The sequence below is a fragment of the Stenella coeruleoalba genome (genome assembly GCF_951394435.1).
Source record: "Stenella coeruleoalba genome assembly, chromosome: 1".
Classification (NCBI taxonomy): Eukaryota; Metazoa; Chordata; class Mammalia; order Artiodactyla; family Delphinidae; genus Stenella; species Stenella coeruleoalba.
In genome coordinates this window covers 50,417,029-50,442,696 of record NC_137169.1, presented here as the reverse complement: position 1 = coordinate 50,442,696, position 25,668 = coordinate 50,417,029, and the positions used below count along the sequence as shown (strand labels likewise).

Genomic DNA, 25,668 nt, shown 5'->3' with positions numbered 1-25,668 from the left:
TAGTTATCAGGAAAATACAAATTAAAGCCACAATTCAACACCCTTAACACATCCCCTGGGATAACTAAAATTAAAAAGCTTGATAAAGCCAAGTTATGTTATACAGGCAGAGTAACTAGAGCAACCAGCAGCAAACACTGCTGGTGGGAATGTAAAACAATATGAACACTTTGGGAAATGGTTTGCCAGTATCTTTTAACACTAAACACAGACATAATGTGTAACTCAGCAATACCAGTTCATTCATGTATTTGCCAACGAGAAATGAAAAAATATGTTCACAGAAAGTCTTATACTCCAATGTTCATACCAGCTTTATTTATATTAGCCAAAATCTGGAAACCCAAATGCCCATCTAAAGGAAAATGAATAAGCAAAATGTGTCATAATGAGAAATAATTCCATATAATAGAATACGACTCAGCAATAAAAAAGAATGAACTACTGATATATTCAGCAACATCTGTAAATTTCACAAATATGCTGAGCATAAGAAGCCAGTTACCAAAGAATTCATATTGCAGTTCAATTTATAAGAACTTCTAGATGAGAGAAAACATATCTATGGTGGAAAATAATCAGAAGAGTAATTACTCTCTGGGAGATAGGGGTTGACTGGGAAGGGCATAGGGGGACTTTCTGTAGTGACAGAAATGATCTATCAAACAATAAAAGTGTGAGTTACAAAAATGTACGCATTTGTTAAAACAGGCCAAATTGTACTCAGTATTTATTCATTTCACAATATGCAAATGTCATCATAAAAAAAACAGAACTGTAAATGTACTGAAGTCTAGTATGAGTTTGCTTTTTACAGAGGTATGGGTTAGCAATTCTTACTTCCTATGTGTTTTGGGATTGAGTAAATGAGAAAATGTATTGAGGAAAGTGGAAGCCAGGTTTCTCACTGTTGGAGAAGGGAGTTACAATATGGAAATGGAGAAAATCAGAATGAACCCTGAAGTCACTGGACTAAAATGGAAGATGATAAGATGAACTCATTGTTCATAATTGTAGGTATGAAAATAAATGCAGATATGTGCATATACGCACGTGTGCAAACATGGACTGGTATGAACCTGTGCAAGAGTATTTCCTAGCTCTGTACACCAAGGTGGCTCAGAAGTAATGACAGAAAGTTTCATCTGGAGCATAGTTCTTTGTTTCTAAATAACATTCTCCACTAAAAGCAATAAGGGCTTCTTGGAGAAATGGCTGATTCTAGAGTTGAGGAAGAATAAGAAGAGTCTGGAACATTTTGTTGTGCCAGTAAGTAAGAAAATACTCAAAGAAGGATAGCAACATGTTGAAATTGAAAGGTTTCTCAGTGGTCAAATCTGGGACAATTTAAACATCAAGACAAATGATGACAGTAATGGAACTATTGTCCATTGAATATCCATTACTATCAATAATTGGATCCATTTCCTAAATGCAATGCATGACCCCGGATTAGATTCTGAACCAAGAAAAAAATTACCTATAAAGGACACTGAAATAGCTGCTGGAATTTGAATATGATCTGTGGATTCGATAATGATATTGTATCAATGACCAATTCACTATTTTGATCACTATGCTGTGATTTATAAGAGAATATCTTTGTTCTTAGGAAATACATACTGAAGTATATAGGGGTAAAGGGGCATGTCTCCAATTTACTCTCAAATGGTTCCAAAAACTAACACGTGTGTGTGTGTGTATATATATATATATATATATATATATATATATATATATATATATGATTATGTAAAGAGACTGCTAAAGCAAATGAAGAAAACTGTAAAACAACTGTCAAATCTGAATGAAAGGTATAAAGGAGCTCCTTATACTATTCTTGCAACTTTTTCGTAAGTTTGAAATCATATCAAAATAAAGTAACAACGGGGCTTCCCTGGTGGCGCAGTGGTTGAGAGTCCGCCTGCCGATGCAGGGGATGTGGGTTCGTGCCCCGGTCTGGGAGGATCCCACATGCCACGGAGCGGCTGAGACCGTGAGCCATGGTCGCTGAGTCTGCACGTCTGGAGCCTGCGCTCCAACAACGGGAGAGGCCACACCAGTGAGAGGCCCGTGTACCGCAAAAAAAAAAAAACTAATAATAATAAAAAAAATAATAAAGTAACAACAACAAAAATACATACAGTACAACTGGAGCACCTACCCTCAAGGCCTTATAGTGCAAGGCTCAGTGGTAAGCACATAAGAGACAATACATTTTTATTAAAGGTTAGATGTACACTTTTTTTTTAAAAGAAGAAATATAAAAGTTTATATGAAAAGCATCTTTAGCTTAAGATTTACATTTTTTCCATTTATTATCAAGTTCCTTCTCCTATGTAAGAAACTCCCACTTCTCTCCAGGCTTCAGCAATCACTCCTTTAAACTACACTTGGACTTGCCTATGGCCTTCATTTGGCCCTTATCACACATTATTTTGAATTGTTTTGTTTTTTACGTATGTATCCTACTTGCCAAACTGAACTGTTAGCCCTATGAGGGCAGGAACCACTTACACCATTCAGTATTTTCAACAGTATTTTTAGGATTCTAATCCTAAACATGCTTTGTAATGCTTAAAAATTAGTTGTTGATATTATGATTTTTTAGCTACTATTTTAATAAAACTGTATAAAATGATTTCCACTGCAAATGTTACCTGAAGTTTTCTTCCTGTAATTGTTCTAGTTGCAACTGTGCATGAAAATACTTTTTTGCAACCATTGTATTTGGATCATCAAAAGAACCATCCAACTGGTCAAGTTTTTCATTCATCATCTCATTCTCAGAAACTAGTGAATTCTTTTCATCTTGAAGTGCTGTCACCTAAAAAACAAATACACAAACATAAGCATCAATAGCAAAAAAGCTTAGAATAAATCTGACCAAGCCATTAAATAGCTTGGTCAAGCAGACTAGATAATTTCTAAGGATCCTTAGAGCTCTGGAGTTCTGGGTCTGGGAGATTTGGGTCAGAAGAAATCAACTTTCTTAATACAGAGAAAACAGAGTTAATACATATAAGAATATCTTTCAAATGTTATGTTTGCTTTAGTTCTGAAAAGAAAATGTTTCTAAGTCTCTAAAATCTCTAAATACCAATGAACTTCAAAAAATTAATTTGTTTCCCTTTTAGGTATAATTTTTTAGGATGCTGTTACCTAGTAAGCCAAAATATACACACATATATACAAAGTTACCATTTTAGGTTCCTGGTAGAAAATTATCAGTTACACATCATGTCTTCAGGCAATAGGCACATTATTTGGTTAATGAATCAGTAACAAAAACCTGAATTGAATGCAACTGCACACTGAAACTATTTAAAATGGATACAAACATGTAACTTCAGAATCACATCAACATCAGCACTTGATACATTTTTAATTTTACTTACATATTTATGTTAAGCATGATTTGCTCTCTCAGTTTTATTTCTTTTTCATTTAAAAACATCTTTAAAAATTTACAGCTAAGGCTGTGACCTTTTATAAGACTAGAAGTTTATGTGTGATTTTATTAAGATTAGTTTGAAAAAAGGTTGACCTCCCATAACTTACAATATAATATTGCACAAGTTTGCTATTTATATTTTCAAAAGGTATAATCAATTCAGTCCAGTTATGGGAATGGGACTACATATTGACACACCAAGCTAATAAGAGGAAATTAAAATCAAATTATAGTCTTAAATACAGTGTAGGCATGTTACAAACACTGTCCTCCAAATGAGGAACACAAACAAAGGCTGGGAAACTGTTCCCAGACAGACTAGGAGGAAACAGTTTCTCTTCCTAAATTCAGTGCATGCATCCATTCTTGTCATGCAAGCAGTCTAGTGACCTGTCTAGGAGGAAACAGTTTCTCTTCCTAAATTCAGTACATGCATCCATTCTTGTCATGCAAGCAGTCTAATGACCTGTCATGTACAATCCTAAGTGTTTGGGATACAAAAAAGAATGAGAGGTTGTGCCCTTTTAAGATCGCTACAGCAGAAATATAAACAATTACAGGACAGAAAATGTGGTGCTTTGGTGGAACTATACTATGGGGGGTTGGGGGCCCACAAAGAAAACAAGATCTCGTTCTAGCTTGAAGGTAGGGGCTGTTGTAAAAAGACTGGTAGAGGAGAAACAATACCCTGTCTTCAAACTGGCTAAGAATCCCCTGAAGAAGGGAGAGGAGCACGGGCAAACTTAGTTTTCAGTACCTAGTGGGTAACCAAACTTGTTCCTATCCATGCAATTTACATTGTGGTTCTAGAGCCACCTTTATCACAGATATGAAGGAGGCGGGTATTAAACATGAGAATTCCTCGGACCCATCCCAGATGGGTGACTTAAGAGTGTCCAGTGGTGGTTCTAGGCATCTCTTTTAACAAGATGCCATGGTGATATTTTGTTTAGGTTCACTCTGTACCTGCCTCTGTCCCTTTCTGTTTCTCTCTGTCTCTCTTTCTCTCTGAGCTATTTAAAAGAGACAGAAAGTTCAAAAAGCTAAAAAAGAAAAAAAAAAAAGCTCAAAATAATACTCATATTCTCACATCACTCAGACTTAATATTTTTTATAATTGTTTATTTTAAAAATTAAAATATAAAGTAAACTGCTATAGCTGGAGTCCTCTTTATCACATTGTGCCCAGTCACACATACTCTGTAGACACCTTAAGTTTGAAAATAACTGCCTCATTGAATCTTATACAATGCTGGGTAAAAGTATGCTTTTCTCTAACATACTAGAAGCAAGAATAACCAGCCTCTGTTACTGCAGTAAGTGAAGCAGTGTTACCTACTGCTGCCAGGTGGTATCAATAATGACTGGGAAAGGCAGGTAAAGAGTGGTTGATAAACCTGTCCTAACTTGCCCCAAGGCCCCATAATCATCTTGGACCAAAACTTTGTGAAAGTTTCTCAAAACTTTACATCAAATTCTCATGTGGATTTTTTTTCTTTCTTTTTTTAAAGTACGTATAATCAGGCCTTACTCCTGACTTAGTGAGTCATAATTTCATTTGTCCCAGTATCTATAACCATAATTTACACAGAACTCACACAGATCTTTATTTAAATGGATTGAGCTTCATCACCAGATCTTTCACTACAGAATCTCCTCTGTTCTTGCATTCTTTATTCTGATTAAAACATGTTCGCTAACTGGATTGTGTCAATGAGTAGTTTTTTTTCAAGAAAGGGAGTTTGCACCTGCACTCCTCAGTTAATGCTGTTTCCCTGCCTCAGCATTTTGGGGATATTGCTCCTCTATATTCCGGCATGGAAGTTGTAGGGGAGCCTGATTTTCTTATCTTTGTGGGTGACTTACCTTTTCTGCTTGACTGACTGAGTTGTTTTTCCTGTATTCTTGAAGTCTGATAGCTTAACTAGGGTAAGGGTTGGTGTTAAACATTATTCACTGATTTGTTTCTATCTAGCTGCGATTTCCTTTTAAATCTTCACTTTGTTGTCCTACCACCTAGTCTATTCTATTGATGTGTTCTTATGAAATTGTAATACTAAATGAAGTGAAAGTTATTTTCTAAGCTTGGCTATTGTCTTTTACATGCTCTTGTCTGTTTTTGGTTTTAGTCTGTAATGTTCACAGAGATGTCATGCTCTGATTCTTTTCATCTAGTTCATGTTTTGTGGGCAGTTAAGATACCCCGTTTGTTCTGGCATAGTGTTGAAGACTTCTTGGACACCCTTTCCACTGTAACCCATGGCCCAGTATGTTCTCCCCTCTGGGTAATAGTTGGGACTGTTTTCTCTCCACCTCTCTATATAGCCTTGTGAATGGTCAGGGAAGATAGTGGAGGGGGCGGGCAGCATGGGGGCAGCTGAGACAACGGGCAATCTTTTTATAACACCTGGGCTAGGCTCTCACTTCTGAGGTTTAAGTACTTCATACCAGGGTGGTGAGAAGTATATTCCATTCCCATGGAGAAATTCCTTTGGGCATCAGACTGTTTCCCCAATTCAGTGTGTGGCCCTACAGCCTTTGTTCCTATCAGAAAGAGTCCTTAGTTTCTTCTTAGCCATCATTTCCACTCTTCCCCAGTCCAAAGAAAATGAAGGACTCATAGTGTGAACTTCCTTCTGATTGGGTAGATTACTGTGGGAAGTCTCAAGATTTTTGTTGATTCCCCTGCATGGGCTGGGGATGAAGGAAGAACAGCAGGTTCCTGCCATGCAGCACCTCTGTCAACATCATATGCCTGCTTCTTTCCTTGATTACCAGCTTTTAATTTAACTTCATTAGGTTATGCCCTTTTGTTTATTCACCTGCCCTTGGTGAATTTCTTTGCAGCTTATTTTTCTTTTTTGGTTTATTTGGTTGAGTATTAAAAAAGAATTCCCCCCAAATTTTAGAATCACTCTCAAGTGACATATGATTAAAAGTAAACATTTTTCAAAAATAATTTTCCTTATAAAATTGGGGTATCATATACACCTGTGTGAAATTCATATTGTTAAATTAATTATTTTTGTTTTGATTATATGCAGTTTTGATTATATTCATTTCACATGTGTAGCAGATAGTTGAGGGTTGACTCTATTTTGATACTGGAATTAAAAATGCCAAAACTTGGGATGTCTACACTTTTCAACTAAAATCAGATCATCACATACTCTCCATCATGTGTTACAAACACTGAAATGTTTTAACACAGAATTTTGTGTTCTTTTTTGAATAAGAATTTCTCAGAAAACTGTACAGAGATCCTACATGAGACTGGTAATACGTGAATGATTCAATCCTCTATTCTTTATATGAGGTATTCTGGAGAGAGGATATAATCTTACTTGAAAATAAAACATCTCTGATGCTGTGCAGGTCTGTGCATATATGTGATGATATACATGCAAGGTGAGTGTGGTTAGGAAAGGAAAAAGGAGAAAAGGTAGACGTTCTCATAATTTTGAGACACTAGCTTCGTACAAATATAAACACTGGCTTTGTTCAAACATAGAGGAGTGATGTTTAAAGATGACGTTAGAAGATCTGGATTCTAGTGCTGTCACTGCCCTACGTAGCTGAGTCACCCTGACCAAGTCACTTCTCGCCTTCTTATTTGCAGACCCTTGAATGTTAGAAATATTACCCAGCCCTATCACTTTAGATATTTATCTCATCAAGCAAGGATAATGCTACCACAACCTTTGTTCCTTGTCCTCACACTTTTCAGAGTCAATTATTTATGTAGCTCATTATTTGAATGAAAAGTGCAATTTACATACAGCATAATATGATGGTACATTTAAATCTTTGTATAATTTTTCGAGACATTGCATAATTTTCACATAACAATAATAACAATACATGCAAACATATACACAGTCCTATGCACCAGGCCCTGCTTTAAGTGCTTTATGTATATTAATTCATTTAAATGTAATTATCACTCTGGGAGATATATACTATTAACACATCATTTCTCAAAAGAGAAATATGAAGTATAGAGAAATTAAGCAATTTGCCTGAGCATATACAACCAGCTAGTAACATAACCAGGTTCTGAATATAGGCGGCCTGGTTTGACAATCTACTCCTTTAACTGTTAACTACTGTCTCTCATGTCAAGTTTATTTTGCTAACACGTATGTGCATAGGAACCCAAGAATCACATACATGTGTTCATATAAACCTACATGTTAGCAAAACAAACTTGGATCTCAAATTTATTGGGGGTCAAGCCCTTCTAAATATTTCCATAAAGGACCCCACTTAATATTCATACCCTATAAAGTAGATACTTTAGTTTCCCCTTTTTACAAAACAACAAACCAAGGCATCATCTAAGCAGTTGAAATTCTGCAATTAGAATGACCCTCTCAATGAAGTAGTTAAGCAAGCAATTTTCAACTCTAAAAGAAGAATTATAAAGTTCATGTTTGAAGAGTCAAGCCTATAACAGACTCTTTCAATGGTCCCTCCATGAAATGAAACCCAACCTCCAAAACACTTTACTAATTAATTAATTAAAATAAGACTCTTGTAAATTTAAAGAGGAAATTATTCTTCGATCCATACCTGCATATCTAGTTCTTGGCATCTTTGCCTCAGTTCTTCTTTTTCTGCTAGTGCTTCCTGAAGTTCTTCCAGGGCCCTTTTAAGCTGAAATAGAAAATGTCCTAACTCTTAGTAAATCACATTTTGAAACAAATTGAAAAATATACTTTTATCAAAACACATATATACACTGATGTTGGAAATGCTTTTAAAATTTACCTATTAACAAATAAGTAGTAATATGTTGTTTTTCTGTAAATAATATCAACAGAGTCTCATTAACATTTAAGGCTAAGGTCCCACAGAAATAAAATTTTATGTAAATCTTTGTGAAATATTTAAAACAGAGTATTAGAGGATGAGCTGTTTATTTTATCACAGAAAAAAATTTAGAGCACAGCATGTTTATATTTAAATAAAATTTTTATAGAAAAAAATTTTTTTAATTTGAAATACTTCTTGAGATGGCTGGTGACACTCAGGAAAGTCAAGTGTCCAAACATATAACAGGAAAAGTATTTGATGCATTTACCTCTCCTCTTACCCTTCCCCTTATAACCCAGATTGGTTATACAGAAGAGGAGTGTGCCTTTTCCTCCATGTAAAACAACTGTGTAAAACAACCAGGGAAAGAAGCCCTGAGTACAGGACCTTTGAGTTAATTCTTCAATATTAGAGGAAAGCAACCGTGACAAAAATCATATTTCCTTATTAGGTAAATTAGAATTCAGCAGAATTTTTAAGTACTATTTAATTATGTAACTATACAGAATGGGCCACATATGTATTAACAAATGTCAGGAAAGTTTAATGCCACTCATCTCTTCAAACATGATCATTAAAAACTCTGAAGATGAACACTACTTGCATTCATGAAGGAATGCATAATAGTCAATTAAGATCTTATAGGAGAATAAACTAAATTTCATGGAAGAAAATAATCTCGTATGTGGTCTCCTATGTAAGCCTTTAAGATAGTAATTGACAAAGGAACTCTATCACTGTGCAACATTTTCCTCACATACTAAAATACTCACCTGTTGCTCTAATTCTCCAACAGCATCATTTGTAGGAGAGCTCACTATTTCTTTACTCATCAACTAGAATTAAAATAGTAAAATTAAGTACAATAAAGTAAGATTTACACAGTAAAAAATATGTTTACTTGAAAGGAAAGTAAAATGCTTTATGTTTAACTTTTCCTTGCCTTAATTTGATGATCCTTATATTATTCAAATAAAAAATGAATAGAGGTTTAAGCTAAATAACAGTGTTCAAGCATTACATTAGTGAGGACATAAGTAAAATGTGCTTGAAATATTTAGATATATTTAAAATACTAATGTACTGAAAAATTATAATTCAAGTTCTAAACAATGAATTACTAAATAAAACTGAACACATCACATAATAAAAAAATTTATTTTTCCATAACATGAATTGGCACTTTAAAAATAGAGCTTTAAATGAGTGATGTGGCAAAATTCCTAATTTGAGAAGTCATTTTAAAAGTAGGAGTTACAATTATATGAAAAAAAAAGGATACTGTAAAATAACTTTTCTGCATATGAAAGGCAGATTTATGCATAGTGATGTTTTGAATTCAAACCAGCAATGCAAACTCAGAGTATACACACTTCTAAAGTCCTAGATGCTGGCTCCCTCTAAGTCATGCCTCTTCCAAACTATGTCTTCCTCACTAACCCTTCACTCAACTTTCCCTCAGGCCTCCTCTTCACTTGACTTCATCTCAGCCTTTTGTTCTGATTTTAAGAATGAACATGCACCGAATGAATTCTGAATCTCTATGGTACAACTTAGATAACTAGACTGGCTTGAATTCAGGTTACCTGGCTCCGAAACCTAATTTTCACTCTATTTGCTCACAGTTCTAACATTCTGAAAATGCATATGAGATACATACACACACACACTTTAAAATTTCAGAAAAGATTACTCTACCTGGCAGAAACAAAGAGAAGTTATAAAAACTCCTAACTGGCAAGAGGCTGTTTATCTTGCTTAGTTGAAGTTATTTAAAGGAAACTGACAATGTTAATTTAACTTTTAAAATGCAGAGGTACTACAATTGGGCTTCAAGTCCTTATAAGAAATTTTTGGGGAAGACACAACAGCCAAAGATAAGTAAACCTACTACAAAGGGCTCGTTTATACAGGGGTGAAATATACATCCATAAAATCTATGTGAACAGTTTTATATAATTTGGTTTAGGATTTTCATACATATGTGATCATGATATAGCTTACCTCTTGAATGGCAGTCATGACCACATGTTGAACAGACTCTTCCAGTGTCATTATATTTTGAATATGTTCTATGATTAAAAAAAAAAAGTCAGATCTGAAAAAACCCTACTCTTCACCCATAGAAATTTAGTCGTTCAATTAACAACATAAAAATTCATTCACTACACATAATTCTTTATGCAAGTATATTATTTTACCACAAAAAATATGTCCATTGTAAACAAATAAGCAGAACTGAAAATATTCATAAAAATATCTATAAATGTTTTAAAGAAAATCTCTAATTTTCTGACAAGGAAGAAAAAGAGAAGAAATTGCAATTAATGTTAAAACAATTATGACAATTTCTTTCCTCTTGTTAAATATTCAGTATTATGAGATGAATTCACATGTACAGGTATACCACAGAGATAGTACCAGTTCAGTTCCAAAACACCCCAATAAAGCAATTATCGCAATAAAGTGAGTCACACGAATTTTTTAGTTTCCCAGTACATATAAAAGTTATATTTACACAATACTGTAGTGTATTAAGTGACAATAGCATTATGTCTAAAAAAACAACGTACAAACCTTAATTAAAAAGTACTTTATTGCTAACAAAATGCTAACCATCATCTGAGACTTTAGCATGTGGTAATCCTTTTTACTGGTGGAGGATCTTATCTTGATGTTGATGGCTGCTGACTGAATAGGGTGGTGGTGAAAGCTGGGGTGTCTGTGGCAATTTCTTAAAATAAGACAACAGTGAAGTCTGCCATGTCAATTGACCTTTCCTTTCACAAACAATTTCTCTGTAGCATGCAGTGCTGTTTGATAGCATTTACCCACAGTAGAACTTCTTTCAGAATTGGAGTCCATCCTCTCCAATTCTGCTGCTGCTTCATCAACTAAGTTTATGTAATTTCTAAATTCTTTATTGTCATTTCAACAGTCTTCATAGCATGTTCACCAGGAGTAGATTCCATCGCAAGAAACCACTTTCTTTGCTCATCCATAAGAAGCGACTCGTCTGTTAACATTTTGTCATGAGATGGCAATAATTCAGTCATACCTTTAAGCTCCACTTCTAATTCTCTTGCTATTTCTACCACATATCCAGTTACTTCCTCCACTTAAGTCTTGAACCACTTAAAGTCATGTATGAGAGTTGGAATCAGTTTTTTCCAAACTCCTGTTAATGTTGATATTTTGACCTCTTCCCATCAATCACTTATGTTCTTTTTTTCCCCTCAAGGGAAACATTCCTTTATTTTTAAAAAGTTTTTATTTTACACTGGAGTATAGTTGAGTTACAATGTTGTGTTCATTTCAGGTGTACAGCAAAGTGATTCAGTTATACATACACATATATATCCATTATTTTTCATATTCTTTTCTGATATAGGTTATTACAGAGAACTGAGTAGAGTTCCCTGTGCTATAGAGTAGGTCTCTGTTGATTATCCATTTCATATATGGTAGTGTGCATATGTTAATCCCAACCTCCTAATTTATCCCTCCCCACTACCCTTCCCCTTTGGTAAACATAGGTTTGTTTCCTAAGTCTGTGAGTCTGTTTCTGTTCTGTAAATAAGTTCATTTGTATCATTTTTTAGATTCCACATATAAGTGATATCATATGGTATTTGTCTTTCTCTGATTTACTTCACTCAGTATGATAATCTCTAGGTCTATCCATGTTGCTGTAAATGGCATTCTTTCATTCTTTTTTATGGCTGAGTAATATCCCATTGTATATATGTACCACATCTTCTTTATCCATTCATTTGTCGGTGGACATTTAGGTTGCTTCCATGTCTTGGCTATTGTAAATAGTGCTGCAGTGAACACTGGGGTGCATGTACCTTTTCAAATTATGGTTTTCTCTGGATATATGCCCAGGAGTGGGATTGCTGGATCAAATCAATTTTTAGTCTTTAAAGGAACCTCCATACTGTTCTTCATAGTGGCTGTACCAATTTACGTTCCCACCAACAGTGTAGGATGACACAAACAGATGGAAAGATATACCATGTTCTCAGATTAGAAGAATCGATATTGTCAAAATGACTATACTACCCAAGGTAATCTACAGATTCAATGCTATCCCTATCAAAATACTAATGGCATTTTTTGCAAATCTATAACAAAAAATCTTAAAATTTGTATGGAAACACAAAGACCCTGAATAGCCAAAGCAATCTTGAGAAAGAAGAACACGGCTGGAGGAATCAGGGTCCCTGACTTCAGACTATACTACAAAGCTACAGTAATCAAAATAGTTTGGTATTGGCACAAAAACAGAAATATAGAACAATGGAACAGGATAGAAAGCCCAGAGATAAACCCACACACCTATGGTATATTAGTCTATGACAAAGGAGACAAGAATATACAATGAAGAAAAGACAGTCTCTTCAATAAGTGGTGCTGGGAAAACTGGACAAGAATGAAATTAGAACATTCCCTAACATCATACACACAAAAAAAACTCAAAATGGATTAAAGACCTAAATGTATGACTGGATACTATAAAAACTCTTAGAGGAAAACACAGGCAGGACAATCTTTGACATAAATCACAGCAAGATCTTTTTGGATTCACCTCCTAGAGTAATGAAAATAAAACCAAAAATAAACAAATGGGACCTAATTAAACTTAAAAGCTTTTACACATCAAAGGAAACCATAAACAAAATGAAAAGACAACCCACAGAATGGGAGAAAATATTTGCAAACAATGCAACCGACAAGGGATTAATCTCCAAAATATACATACAGCTCATGCATCTCAATATCAAAAAAACCCCAAACAAGCCAATCAAAAAATGGGCAGAAAATCTAAATAGACATTTCTCCAAAAAAAGACATACAGATGGCCAGAAAGCACAGGAAAAGATGCTCAACATCACTAATCATTAGAGAAATGCAAATCAAAACCACAATGAGTATCACCTCCCACTAGCCAGAATGGCCATCATCAAAAAGTCTACAAGCAATAAATGCTGGAGAGGGTGTGGAGAAAAGGGAACCCCCTTATCACCTATATTCTTAATGGTATCTACAATAGTAAATCTTTTCCATAAAGTTTTCAATGTACTTTGAAAACCAGACCCATCAGAGGAATCACTATTTATGGCAGTTATAGCCTTACAAAATGTATTTCTTAAATAGCAAGACTTAAAAGTCAAAATTACTTCTTGATCCATGGGTTGCAGAATAGGTGTTTTGTTAGCAGGTATGAAAACAACATTAATTTTGTTGAACATCTCCATCAAAGCTCTTGAGTGACCAGGTGCTTTGTCAATGAGCAGTAATGTTTGAAAGGAATGCTTTTTTTTGTGAGAAGTAGGTCTCAACAGTGGGCTTAAAATAGTCAGTAAACCATGTTGTAAACAGATGTGCTGTCACCCAGCCTTTGTTGTTCCATTTATAACACAGGCAGATTAGATTTAGCATAGTTCTTAAGGTCCTAGGATTTCCAGAATGATAAATGAGCACGGGCTTCAACTCTGTCACCATCTACATTAGCAAGAGAGTCAGCATGTCCTTCAAAGCCAGGCATTGACTTTTCCTAGCTACCTATGAAAGTCCTAGATGGCATCTTCTTCCAATAAAAGGCTGTTTTGTCTATACTGAAAATATGTTTAATATAGTGGCCTTCATTAATTATCTTAGCTACATCTTCTAGATAACTTGCTGTAGCTTCTACATCAGTACCTGCTGCTTCACCTTGTACTTTTATGTTCTGGAGATGGCTTTCCTTAAACCTCATGAACCAACCTCTGCTAGCTTCAAACTTTTCTTCTGCAGTGTTCTCATCTCTCTCAGGCTTCACAAGATTGAAGTTAGAGCCTTGCTCTAGATTAGGCTTTGGCTGAAGGGAACGTTGTGGCTGGTTTGATCTTCCATCCAGACCACTAAAATGTTCTGCCTATAAACAATAAGACTTTCGCTTTCGTATCATCGGTGTGTTCACTGAAGCAGCACTTTTAATCTCCTTCAAGAACTTTTTCTTCATACTCACAATTTGGTTGTTTAGTGGAAGAGGCCTAGATCTTGGCCCCTCTTGTCTTTCAGCATACCTTCCTCACTAAGCTTAATCATTTCTAGCTTTTGATTTAAAGTAAGAGACGTGGGACCCTTCCTTTCACTTGAACACGAAGAGGCCACTGCAGGGTTATTAACTGGCCTAATTTCAATATTGCTGTGTATCAGGGAGTAGGGAGGCCAGAGGAAGGGAGAGAGATGGGGAAATGGCTGGTTGGTGGAGCGGTCAGAACACATACAACATTTATAACATTTACTGATTAAGTTTACCACGTTACTATGGGTGCAGTTCATGGTGCCTCAAAACAATTACAATAGGACTTTCTTGGTGGCGCAGTTGTTGAGAATCTGCCTGCCAATGCAGGGGACACGGGTACGAGCCCTGGTCCAGGGAGATCCCACATGCCGCGGAGCAAATGGGCCCGTGAGCCACAACTACTGAGCCTGCGCGTCTGGAGCCTGTGCTCCGCAACAAGAGAGGCCACAACAGTGAGAGGCCCGCGCATCACAACGAAGAGTGGCCCCTGTTCGCCGCAACTAGAGAAAGCCCTCGCACAGAAACGAAGACCCAACACAGCCAAAAATAAATAAATAAATTAATTAATTAAAAAAAAAACAATTACAATAGTAACACCAAAAAGCACTGATCACAGATCACCATAACAAATATAATAATAATGAAAAAGTTTGAAATACTGTGAGAATTACAAAAATGTGACACAGAGACATGAAGTGAGCAAATGCTGTTGGAAAAGTGGTGCTAATAGATTTGTTGGACATAGGGTTACCACAAACCTTCAATTTGTGAAAAACACAATAAAGCAGAGCTCAATAAAACAAGGTATGCCTGTATTCAGTGAACTCTTAAGATCTAAGCTCAGAAAGTTTCATTTATCACCTACTTAGTTCATTTCAGGAAGGTTTTCAATGAAGAGACTTATACAGCTTCCTGCAAACACCTGCTCGACATTCACCAAGTTTCACCTTAAGGAGATCCTTATACCTTAACACACACACACACACACACACACACACACGTGGGAGCGCAATAAGTTGATTCTGTCACAATTAGAAGTGATGAATCATGAGAGTTTTTCCTGTATTTGCAGGTTTAGATCGACAGCAACTGTATGTTCTCCACCTAAAACAATTTTCCAAAAGTTTTAAGGATTTATTATTTTCTAATGCTTTTATTGTTTTAATGATACTCTGGAAGACTTCTAAAAGTTCTCTAAATCTCTCTTTTATTTGTGAAGCCAAGTACTGGAAAAAAATTCTGATAGATTCTGGTATGCACCCGACCACTAAACTCTATGGTGTGTGTGTGTGTTGGAGGGGGAAGAATTAACTAGATGAGGCACAAGCAATGGAATGATTTCTTTTAACTGGATTTGTTGGATAATGGAGTGTTTCAAGTCTACTGAAACCTTCATAAAATTTTTCTCTTTCCACACCAAGATAAACAGGGTACTGTTAACCAAATTAGTTAATTCTTTCAAGATTAAGACTGCTGCAATACCTTTGAATCATTTTGAAAATCAATTCTCAATGAAAAGTACAAATATGTGGAAGGTGGTTTATATTATGGATGTGTTTTGGTTTTACATTTTAATTAAATTACTACAAGTTTTTTTTCCATTTATCTGCTCACTCCTAAAAATTGAGACCCCAGACACATACCTCCAAAAATAGACCCAATCAGATAATCCTGACTTTCAAAATAATGAAAATTAAACTATTTCTTTATATTTATTACTTGCTAAACTTTTATTTATATACCCAGGAATTGAGCCTCCTTTTAAAAATCTGAGGTCAAAATTGCTAAGTAATGCTTAGAACTAAATTATGAAAATACTACATATTATATCAATATTTATAGGAGGCAACAAAACTTAAGAGAAAATTATAGCTTAAAACATCAATTATAGCTTAGAATAGAAAGAACTGATTAATTCACAATAGAAGCAATGAGATAACAGAATAGATATTAAATAGTACAAACAAAATGAATCAAAGCCCAAAGTTGGTTCTCTGAAAAAGACTATTAAAATCAACAAACATGCTAAAGTTAAGCCAAAAGATGTTATAAATAACCAGTAACTGAAATAGAAACAAAGCATTAAATAGAAAAATAAAAAGGATCACGGTAATAGAAAATTGGTAATTCATAAAAGAATTACTATTTGTCAATTTGTAGTTAAAAATATATAGAAGTTTTAACTTTCCATAAGAAAACGTTTCTTACTTTCATTAAAAAAAACAAAACAAAACAACAGAAACATAGAGACCTTTGACATTATCTATGAGAAATAAAAGCCTATGGAGAAGTACTGACTTGCCCTAGAAAAAAACCAGCCAGTTAATAATAGAGATGGACTAATATGAAAGTTTTCTGATACCAAAACCCTTTTTTATGATAAACTATAGCTGATTTCATGTGTTTCATTTTTCTCCTTCCTGAATTGATTCTTACTGAATTTATCTTGTCTCATATGTTCTCTTCATTAGTTAGATAACACTGAATGTGTTTCCTAAGGTTCTGACTTAAAATGTTTTACAAACTTCAGCACCCAACATTCTTTTATGAAGGTGATGTCCTAAGGCCAATTTTGGATGAGCATGCAAAGAACATCAGCATCAAAAATGTCATCACCCAGGGCTTCCCTGGTGGCGCAGTGGTTGAGAGTCCGCCTGCCAATGCAGGGGACACGGGTTCATGTCCCGGTCCAGGAAGATCCCACATGCCGCGAAGCGGCTGGGCCCGTGAGCCATGGCCGCTGAGCCTGCCCGTCTGGAGCCTGTGCTCCACAACAGGAGAGGCCACAGCAGTGAGAGGCCCGCGTACCGCAAAAAAAAAAAAAAAAAAAAAAAAATGTCATCACCCAGACTGATGCAAGCCCCTCAAGGAAGTAGACCTTGGTCTGTTCAGTTCACATTTTATTCATTACATTCAACCAAAAATGTTCTTTTTGTACTCAGCAGGATATGGATCACTGTGTTCATATATACCAACATAGCACACCAATTCCATTTATATCATCAGACTGCTTATCTTTATCTGGAGGATACTTTGGAAGCATTCTTCTAAAAAGAGCAGAATATCATCTGAAGAAGCCTGGAAGTAGTTGCATAATCATTTATGAAAATCTGAATCAACCTAAGGTTCTGTCTCTCACATGTTAAAGAGATAATGTATCAAATAAATAAGTACAATTTTTATTGAATATCCACTAAGTCCTAAGCATTGATTAAATTAACCTAATTAAAGTACATTTTATTTAGCCACTGAATACGAATCTCAGAATCTAGGTACAGTTAGGATACTGAAGATTTATAGCTTTTTAATTGCAGAGCTGTGCTCGAATTCAGATCTTCTGGCTTACATTTCAGTGTGCTTTCCACCAGTCTACAATAGTACATTTTTATGCAATTTCCTATAGCAATGTAGGTTGTCTCTGGAAAGTAGATATCCTCAAATGACTGAAATTCACTTACCTTGCTTCTTTTCACAGTTGACAGCACAACCTAAAATAAGCTGGAGCAACCTCCCAAGCTCCACAGAATCGGAACATTCAGTTATTTGGTTTAAATCAGGGATAAGTTCTTCAGAAATCTGTTGTCCCAAAAACTGCAGTGTTGAAAATAAATTAGATCACTCATTTATGTAGGCTACAGAGAATTGACTACACTGAATTATTGCAAGGAAAATAAATTATAAATAGGTTCACGAAAAGACTCAGATAAATTAACAAATGATAAACCCACAATTACTGACTAAAACCAGTTAGTAAAGTTCAAGCCACCTCCCAAAATTTTGAGAACCAACCAAAAGCAACTAAAATGGTTTTGTAACAAATATCCTTTACCCCACTGTCAGAGAGAGGAATTGTTTAAGAAGCCCCTGGCCTGATCTATTATGATAAAACTTATGCCTTTCCATAAAAAAATAAACAGACTTAAGTCAAAGAAAGTTCATAATATTTTGATACATGTTCAATGAATAGAGAACCATAAAATAAACCAAATGAACAAAAAATCTAATGGATTAATCTTTCCTGGCTCTATCTTTTTTTTTTAAGATTGCTTTTTTCTTTTTTCTTTGGCTGTGCCATGCAGCTTGCAGGATCTTAATTCCCCGACCAGAGATTGAACTCAGGCCCTGGGAGAGAAAGTGCCACGTCCTAACCACTGGACTGCCAGGGAATTCCCAAGATTGTTTTTTGCAAGAAATTAAAAAGTATTCTTGCCATTAAAAAAACACCAAAAAACTTCAAAATGAGTTTTAGGCATTAATGAATTGAAAAATTTTAGTTCTAGAATTATTTGGAAGAAACTGCAAGTTCAATTGTATGAAAACTTTAAAAAGTAAAAACAAAATTCTTTAATGGCAAAACCAAACCAAAAACTTTTACACATTAAGCAATAAACTTTCTAATATCAAATAATCCTGCTAGAGAACTTCTTAAGATGCTGAATAAGAAAAACAAATCACTTGAATAATGCATTATCTAATGTGACTTTAATACTTCTTTTATTTTGCATTTTTTCCCAATTCACTTGCACAAGCATAATTTCATAGTATGTCTTTGCTGTTATTTACATTGGAAAGAAATATAAAAACAACGCTTTAAATAGAAAAGTACTTTAATTTAGTTATAAGGTCTACTTTATAGCACTGCATAAAATCAAATTATATAAAGATGAAAGTGATTTTATTTGAGAAAAAATCAACTTGAAGAGTATCAATATAGAAACATTATTTTACAAATCAATATATTACTTTTTAGCCCCTTTACGCTAACAAAATTTGAGTGTTCTAAAAATCATAATATATTTCAATTATGAATTATATACCAGTAAAATGTTATAAACAAAAAGCCAAGTCATTTTTCAGTGTCAATATAATTATCACAGAGTATTTTATATTTAAACAAAGTCAAATGATTTTCATACCTCATTGTAATAACCCATAATTCCTTGAAGTACCTTCTTTAAATTACTAGCCTAATGGAGGAAAAAAAATAAATTATTTAATATTAACAATGAAATAAAATATATGCCAAGGTGAAATACAATAAAAACTTCCTGATAAAAATGACAACAAAAACATATATTAGAGTTCTATAAATACAAATACATGATTTTTAAACATCAAAGCTTTATTCAGAGTTTGATTATAGAAAAAATGTCTTCTTCCTTAGATAGTTGAACCAGAGTGATTGTATTTAAAGTGAGCCACAACAAACTCAAGTACCAACTTAAAAGATTTAGCTATGAGCATGTCCACCTTCAGTCATGAGTGAGTAACTGGATCTAGACTTACTCTCCACCACAAACAACTAGAAAACAGGACAAAATACAAGGAATATTGTTTTCAAGCTTTAGCCAAAAGACAATATAGAACTCTAATTTCTAAGAGAAGGAAAACAAAAACGATGAGCCCTACACTAGTCTAAGATTTCTCTCTAGAGGCAATTTTCATACCATGGCACAGGGAGGTGGAAACAAAACAAAGCCTGATGTTTTCGTGGAGTTGAGAAGATAGACATCAGAAGTTCAGGAAGGTCGAGGTAGCTGGGATTTGCAGGGCAGATAAATGAAGAGGTGAGAGCTTTGGAAAGAAATCTCCATAGTAGTCCCTTTGACTCTTTGGCTGAATACTAATTTGCATGTGCATGGGTGAAACTCAATGAGATTAAACAAAAATGATTTCCGAGGAAACAACAATCTAGGAAACAACAAACTATAAGCTGAACAATTCCTTTAAGATTGCACAGGGCCAGAAACTGCTGAAATTCCCACCAGTCAGAGTGAAGAGATCATGACTATGCTAATACAGACAAGCATTCACTAAAAACCCCCAAAAGGTAACAGCTTAGTAGTGAGTCTAACCTAGCCCTAGAGGAGAAAATAACTCTAGATCTGCCTTCCATCCCCCCAAACCCTGAAAAGATCAAACTGATTCACAAGTATCTTAACTGCCTGTAAGAACAAAGTCCAACACTCTTTAAAGGAATACAAAAAACCCAGCACTCAATAATAAAATTCACACTGTCTAGCGTCCAATAAAAAATTACTACACATGTGAAGAAGCAGGAGTATGTGAACTATAATTAGGAGAAAACTCAGTCAATAGAAACAAGCCTAAAATGAGAGATGAAAGAATCAGAAGATAAAAAAGTTAAAACTGTTAGTTTAAAAATGTTCAAGGGGGGCTTCCCTGGTGGCACAGTGGTTAAGAATCCGCCCACCAATGCAAGGGACACAGGTTCAAGCCCTGGTCCGGGAAGATCCTACATGCCGTGGAGCAACTAAGTCCGTGCGCCACAACTACTGAGCCTGCGCTCTAGAGCCCGCAAGCCACAACTACTGAGCCCGCGTGCCACAACTACCGAAGCCCACGTGCCTAGAGCCTGTGCTCCGCAACGAGAAGCGACCGCAATGAGAAGTCCGCACACCGCAACGAAGAGTAGCCCCCGCCTGCTGCAACTAGAGAAAGCCCATGCGCAGCAATGAAGACCCAGCGCAGCCAAAAATTTAAAAAAAAAAAAAAATGTTCAAGGATTTAAATAAGAGGAATATAAGAAAACAAGTATTTTGTTTTTAAAAAAAGAACGAAATAAAGAGATTGTCAATGGATAAAAAAGCAAGACCTAACTATTAGGTGACTACATCACTTTCAATATAAATACACAGAGAGACTAAAGAAGAGAAAAAGATATAATAGGCAAAAATAATCTTTAAAAAACAGGAGTGGTACATCAGTATCAGACAAAGTAGACTTCCAAAAAAGAAATATTACCAGGGATAAAAATAAGTCATTTTATAATGATAAGTAGATTCATTCAACAAGAAGACATAAAAAATTAATGTATATAAACCAAATAACACAGATTCAAATTACATGATTAAAAAATTAGAATTGAAAGGAGAAATTGACAAATCTACAATCATCATTAGAGATCTGAGGACTCCTCCCCCCTTAACTGATAGAATAATCAGGCAGAAAATCAATAAAGATATAAAAGTAAACAGTACTATCAACAAAGCTGTAATAATCCGTATTTGTAGGACTGCAAAATACATGTTGTTTTCAAGTGCACATGGAATATTCACCAAGACAGACCATATATTAGGCCATAAAATAAGTCTTAGTAAATGTAAAAGAATTCAGAGTATGTTCTCAAAACAAAATGGAATTAAATTAGAAATTAATAAATAAAAGAAAGATATGTAGAAAATCCTCAAATATTTAGAATTTGAAATACCTACTTCTAATCTACCCAGGGGTCAAAAGAAAAATCACAAGGGAAATTACCAAATATTTTGATCTAAATGAAAATAAGAACACAGTATGTTAAGATGTGTGGGATGTGGCTAAGGCAATGCTAGCTACTAGGGAAAAGTGCTTAAAGCTGATGACTTAAGCTTTCACCTTAAGAAGCAAGAAAAAGAGCAGATGTCAAGAAAGGAAATAACAAAGAAGAGAAAGGAAATCAATAAAACAGAAAACAAAAGCTAGTTCTTTTCAAAAAAAATTTTTTTAATTGAAAAACATCAAGCCAGATTTATCAAGGAAGAAATAAAAAAGACATAAATTACCAATATTAGAGAAGAAAGAACAGAAACAATTCAACATCCATCAACAGGTGAATGGCTAAGCAAATTGTGGTAAATCAGTGTAATGAAATACTACTCAGCAAAAAAAAGAAATAACTACTAATACAGGCAATATGGATGAGTCTCAAAAACAATACATGAGTAAAAGAATACCAAAGAGTTCATAATATCTGATTCCATTTATATGGAACTCCAGAAATTAAACCAATACTGACTGAAAGCAGACCTGTGGCCACCCAGGGCCAAGTCAAGAGTGAGGATTAACTGGGAAGGGGCATATGTGCCTGTTTTTGCTTAATGGAAACGTTCTATATCTAACTATGATGGTATAAGAACATACACAAGTGTCAAAACTCAAACTATACACAATAAAATGTACCCTTCAGTTAATTTAAAAAATAAGATTTAGTTGAGCTTAGTGCTAATTTCAGACCACTGTTTGGATCAAGTATTTCTAGCATTCATTCTACATACCTTTATTCGCCAGTTGTCACCGATATCCTCTTTAATTCGGCTTAACCAAGATTCATTGAACCAAGCTACATCACTACAACAAAAATACAAATGTTGAACATTAAAATGATTTTATTTCATGAAAAATACCAAATTTAATCAACAGATTCAAAGTTATTTTCCATCTTAAAGCCTGTCCTTAATAAGAATAGTAAATATTATTTAAAATGAACCCACTGAACTTTTTGTTATTCCTAAGGGTTTCTTTTGGAATTTCTCATAGTAAATTAATTAAGTCATTAACATCTTCAATTTAACAAACATTTACTAAATATCTCATACTAGGCACCCTGGTAGGTAGATGTAAAAGTCCCAATCCTAAAGGGAAAAAAAAGGAAAACATTTTAACATGTCTACTATGTATCAAGCACTGTGCTTGATGTTTTTTCATATTACTTCATTTAAATATCATAGTAACTTGGCAAGGCAACCATTATCCCCAATCTTACTCCTCAGTGAACTGAGAATAAGACAATAATTTTCCCCAAGTGACACTACTACATGGCAAAGTTTAGTATTAAGTCCGATATTGACATTGAAGGCCAAGACAAAGAACTGCTATACCAAATTTTTATGTAATCAATAAGGCCTTGAAGAATAACACCCGATTATAAATAGTGAACTACAATAATAGATTACATTCTTTTTTTTTTTTTTTGCGGTACGCTGGCCTCTCACTGTTGTGGCCTCTCCCGTTGCGGAGCACAGGCTCTGGACGCGCAGGCTCAGCGGCCATGGCTCACGGGCCCAGCCGCTCCGCGGCATGGGGGATCTTCCCGGACCGGGGCACGAACCCATGTCCCCTGCATTGGCAGGCGGACTCTCAACCACTGCGCCACCAGGGAAGCCCAATAGATTATATTCTAAACAAATACTTGGATGCTTGCTGTGAGTAAGAGTAAAATGAAGATGAATAATTTATTAGCCTGACTCTTAGAGAAATATCTAATAAAGGGAGAAAGTAAAGAGCACAAATAACTATACTCAAAGGAGAATGTGATAAATGCTTTAAGGAGTAAACAAACACCAAGAAATTACAGAATGTTAGTACTAGAAGAGGTCTTACCTAAATTTTTACTTTACAGATAAGCCAACTAAAGTGAGGGTAGAAATTAAAGAGGTTATTTCCAAGGTGGTATCCTGAATTTAAAGATGCAAAGCTGAAAACAGTGCCTAGTTTTTCAGCAATCATTCTGCCTCAGATGTGCTAAAACAGAAGATGTCACTTCTGACTACAGTAACCAGAAATGGCTTCACCATTTTCAATTCGTTCTTTGGAATTTGTAACCATTTTCTTTTGAGCAAATTAATGTTAATTATTTTCGACTTTTCTCAGATGCTAAGGCTATAATTACCAAAATAACTTGGCTAAGTGTATAAATGGTATATTTCTAACCAGGTATTTACCTGAAAAGACTAAATTTATTTAGTTAATGAGTCAAAACTCTCAAAGTAAATTTACTTTCTTTTGACATCAGTTTAAGTTGAAGAGGTATGCCAGTTGCAATGGTTAATTTTATGTGTCAATTTGGCAGGGCCCCAGTACCCATATATTTGGTGAAACATGCTTGGATGTTGTAGTGAAGATGTATTTTAGATGAGATTAACATGTAAATCAGTAGACTCTGAGTAAAGCTAATTACCCTCCATAATGTGGTTGGGCCTCATCCAATCAGCTAAAGGCCTTAAGAAAATGACTCACCTCCCCTGAGAAAGAGTAAATTCTGCCAGTAGACTGCCTGTGGACTCTAGCTGCAACATCAACTCCTCCCTAGATCTCCAGCCTGCTGGTCTACCTACTCTGTGGGTTTTGGAGTTGCCAGCCTGCAAAATCACGTGAGCCAATTCTTAAATTTCTGTCTCATCGTGTGTGTGTGTGTGTGTGTGTGTGTGTGTGTGTGTGTGTGTGTGTGTGTGTGTGTACATATACACATGCGTATATATACATATCTTATTGGTTCTATTTCTTTGGAGAACCCTGACTACCTACTACACTTGTCTTCTGACCCTAAAAAAAATCTTCATATATGATTCTATAATTCTATAATTCCATTGTAATTACCTTTAGAAAATGGATCTAGAGATAACCTCTTCTAGTGTTTCCTCCTTTTGTCTTGCATTCCTACTTGTCTTCCTTCCCATCTCAAATCAGCTTTAGCCCTATGTCTTAGAGTGTGCTCAGGCTGCTACAGCAAAATACCACTAGATGGCTTAACAGAAATGTATTCCTCACAGTTCTGGAGGCCGGAAGTCCAAAATCAAGATGCTAGCAAGGTAGGTTTCATTCTGAGATCTCTAGTTGCTATCATCTTGCTGTGTGCTCACATGACCTCTTTTTTGTATGTTTATAGACAGAGAGTGAGCTCTCTGAATTCTCTTCTTATAAGGAGTTCAATCCTACTGGATGATGTCTCCCCACTTTTATGACCTCATTTAACTTTAATTACTTCTGTATAGACCCCATCTCCAATATAGTTAAACTGGGGGTTTGGGCTTCAACAGGAATTTTAAAGGGACACAAACATTTAGTCCATAATACCCTAACTGAGAAATACTTTCTAACTTCTCCATAGAAATCTAACTCCTGTTCTCTTATAAACAAATCCATCCTTCTCAAACAATTATAATTGCAGCCAATCTTTCCCACTATTAAACTTTATATCCAATCTCAGAACATTCAGGACATATCCTTCTTTCACGTTTTTGCACTGCCACATCTACATGCTTTAACTAGACTCTTGGCCCCAACAATTAGCTCCTTTTTTCTAGTATTTCCCAGAACTTCAATGAAACTTAAGAGACACCAAATAAGAAGGGAACACAAGACTAAGGAAGTGAAATGTGGTCTTAACTGTTTTCTAATAAAACTAAGTAAGAAACACTACAGGATTATTTTTTAACTCCACCCATGGTATTTGTCTTCACAATTCTACCAACTAAATAGAGGTAGTAATTAACACCTACTGGTTACTAGACACAACATAGCTGTGTTGCTTCAGTGGACACCCTGACACCATTCTTCGTAAATAATCAAAAGGCCTTGTGTGCTTAGCACATCAAATTGTGATCTGTACTTTGGACATGCACATCTGGCCTCTCATTTATTAAGACTCCAAAGTAAAAGTCTATCAGGAGGGGTTCAACATACTAGGCTGAAATGATTACAGTTGACTGAGGGCACTGGCTTGAGTCAGGCCAAAGTGATAAAAATATGGGCTTTGCAATTTTAC

General features: G+C 35.1%; 1 protein-coding gene across 1 annotated transcript in view; it reads right to left on the bottom strand.

The window, feature by feature from the left end:
- Positions 1-25,668, bottom strand: part of HOOK1 (hook microtubule tethering protein 1) — a 67,688-nt gene that overhangs the window by 30,995 nt on the left and 11,025 nt on the right. The window contains exons 3-9 of the mRNA XM_079943824.1: positions 22,400-22,472; positions 19,259-19,309; positions 17,801-17,933; positions 10,274-10,341; positions 9,043-9,105; positions 8,027-8,110; positions 2,661-2,827 (exon numbers count right to left, since the gene is read on the bottom strand). Of these exons, the coding sequence (XP_079799950.1) occupies positions 2,661-2,827; positions 8,027-8,110; positions 9,043-9,105; positions 10,274-10,341; positions 17,801-17,933; positions 19,259-19,309; positions 22,400-22,472 (639 nt within the window). The remainder of the gene's footprint in view (positions 1-2,660; positions 2,828-8,026; positions 8,111-9,042; positions 9,106-10,273; positions 10,342-17,800; positions 17,934-19,258; positions 19,310-22,399; positions 22,473-25,668) is intronic.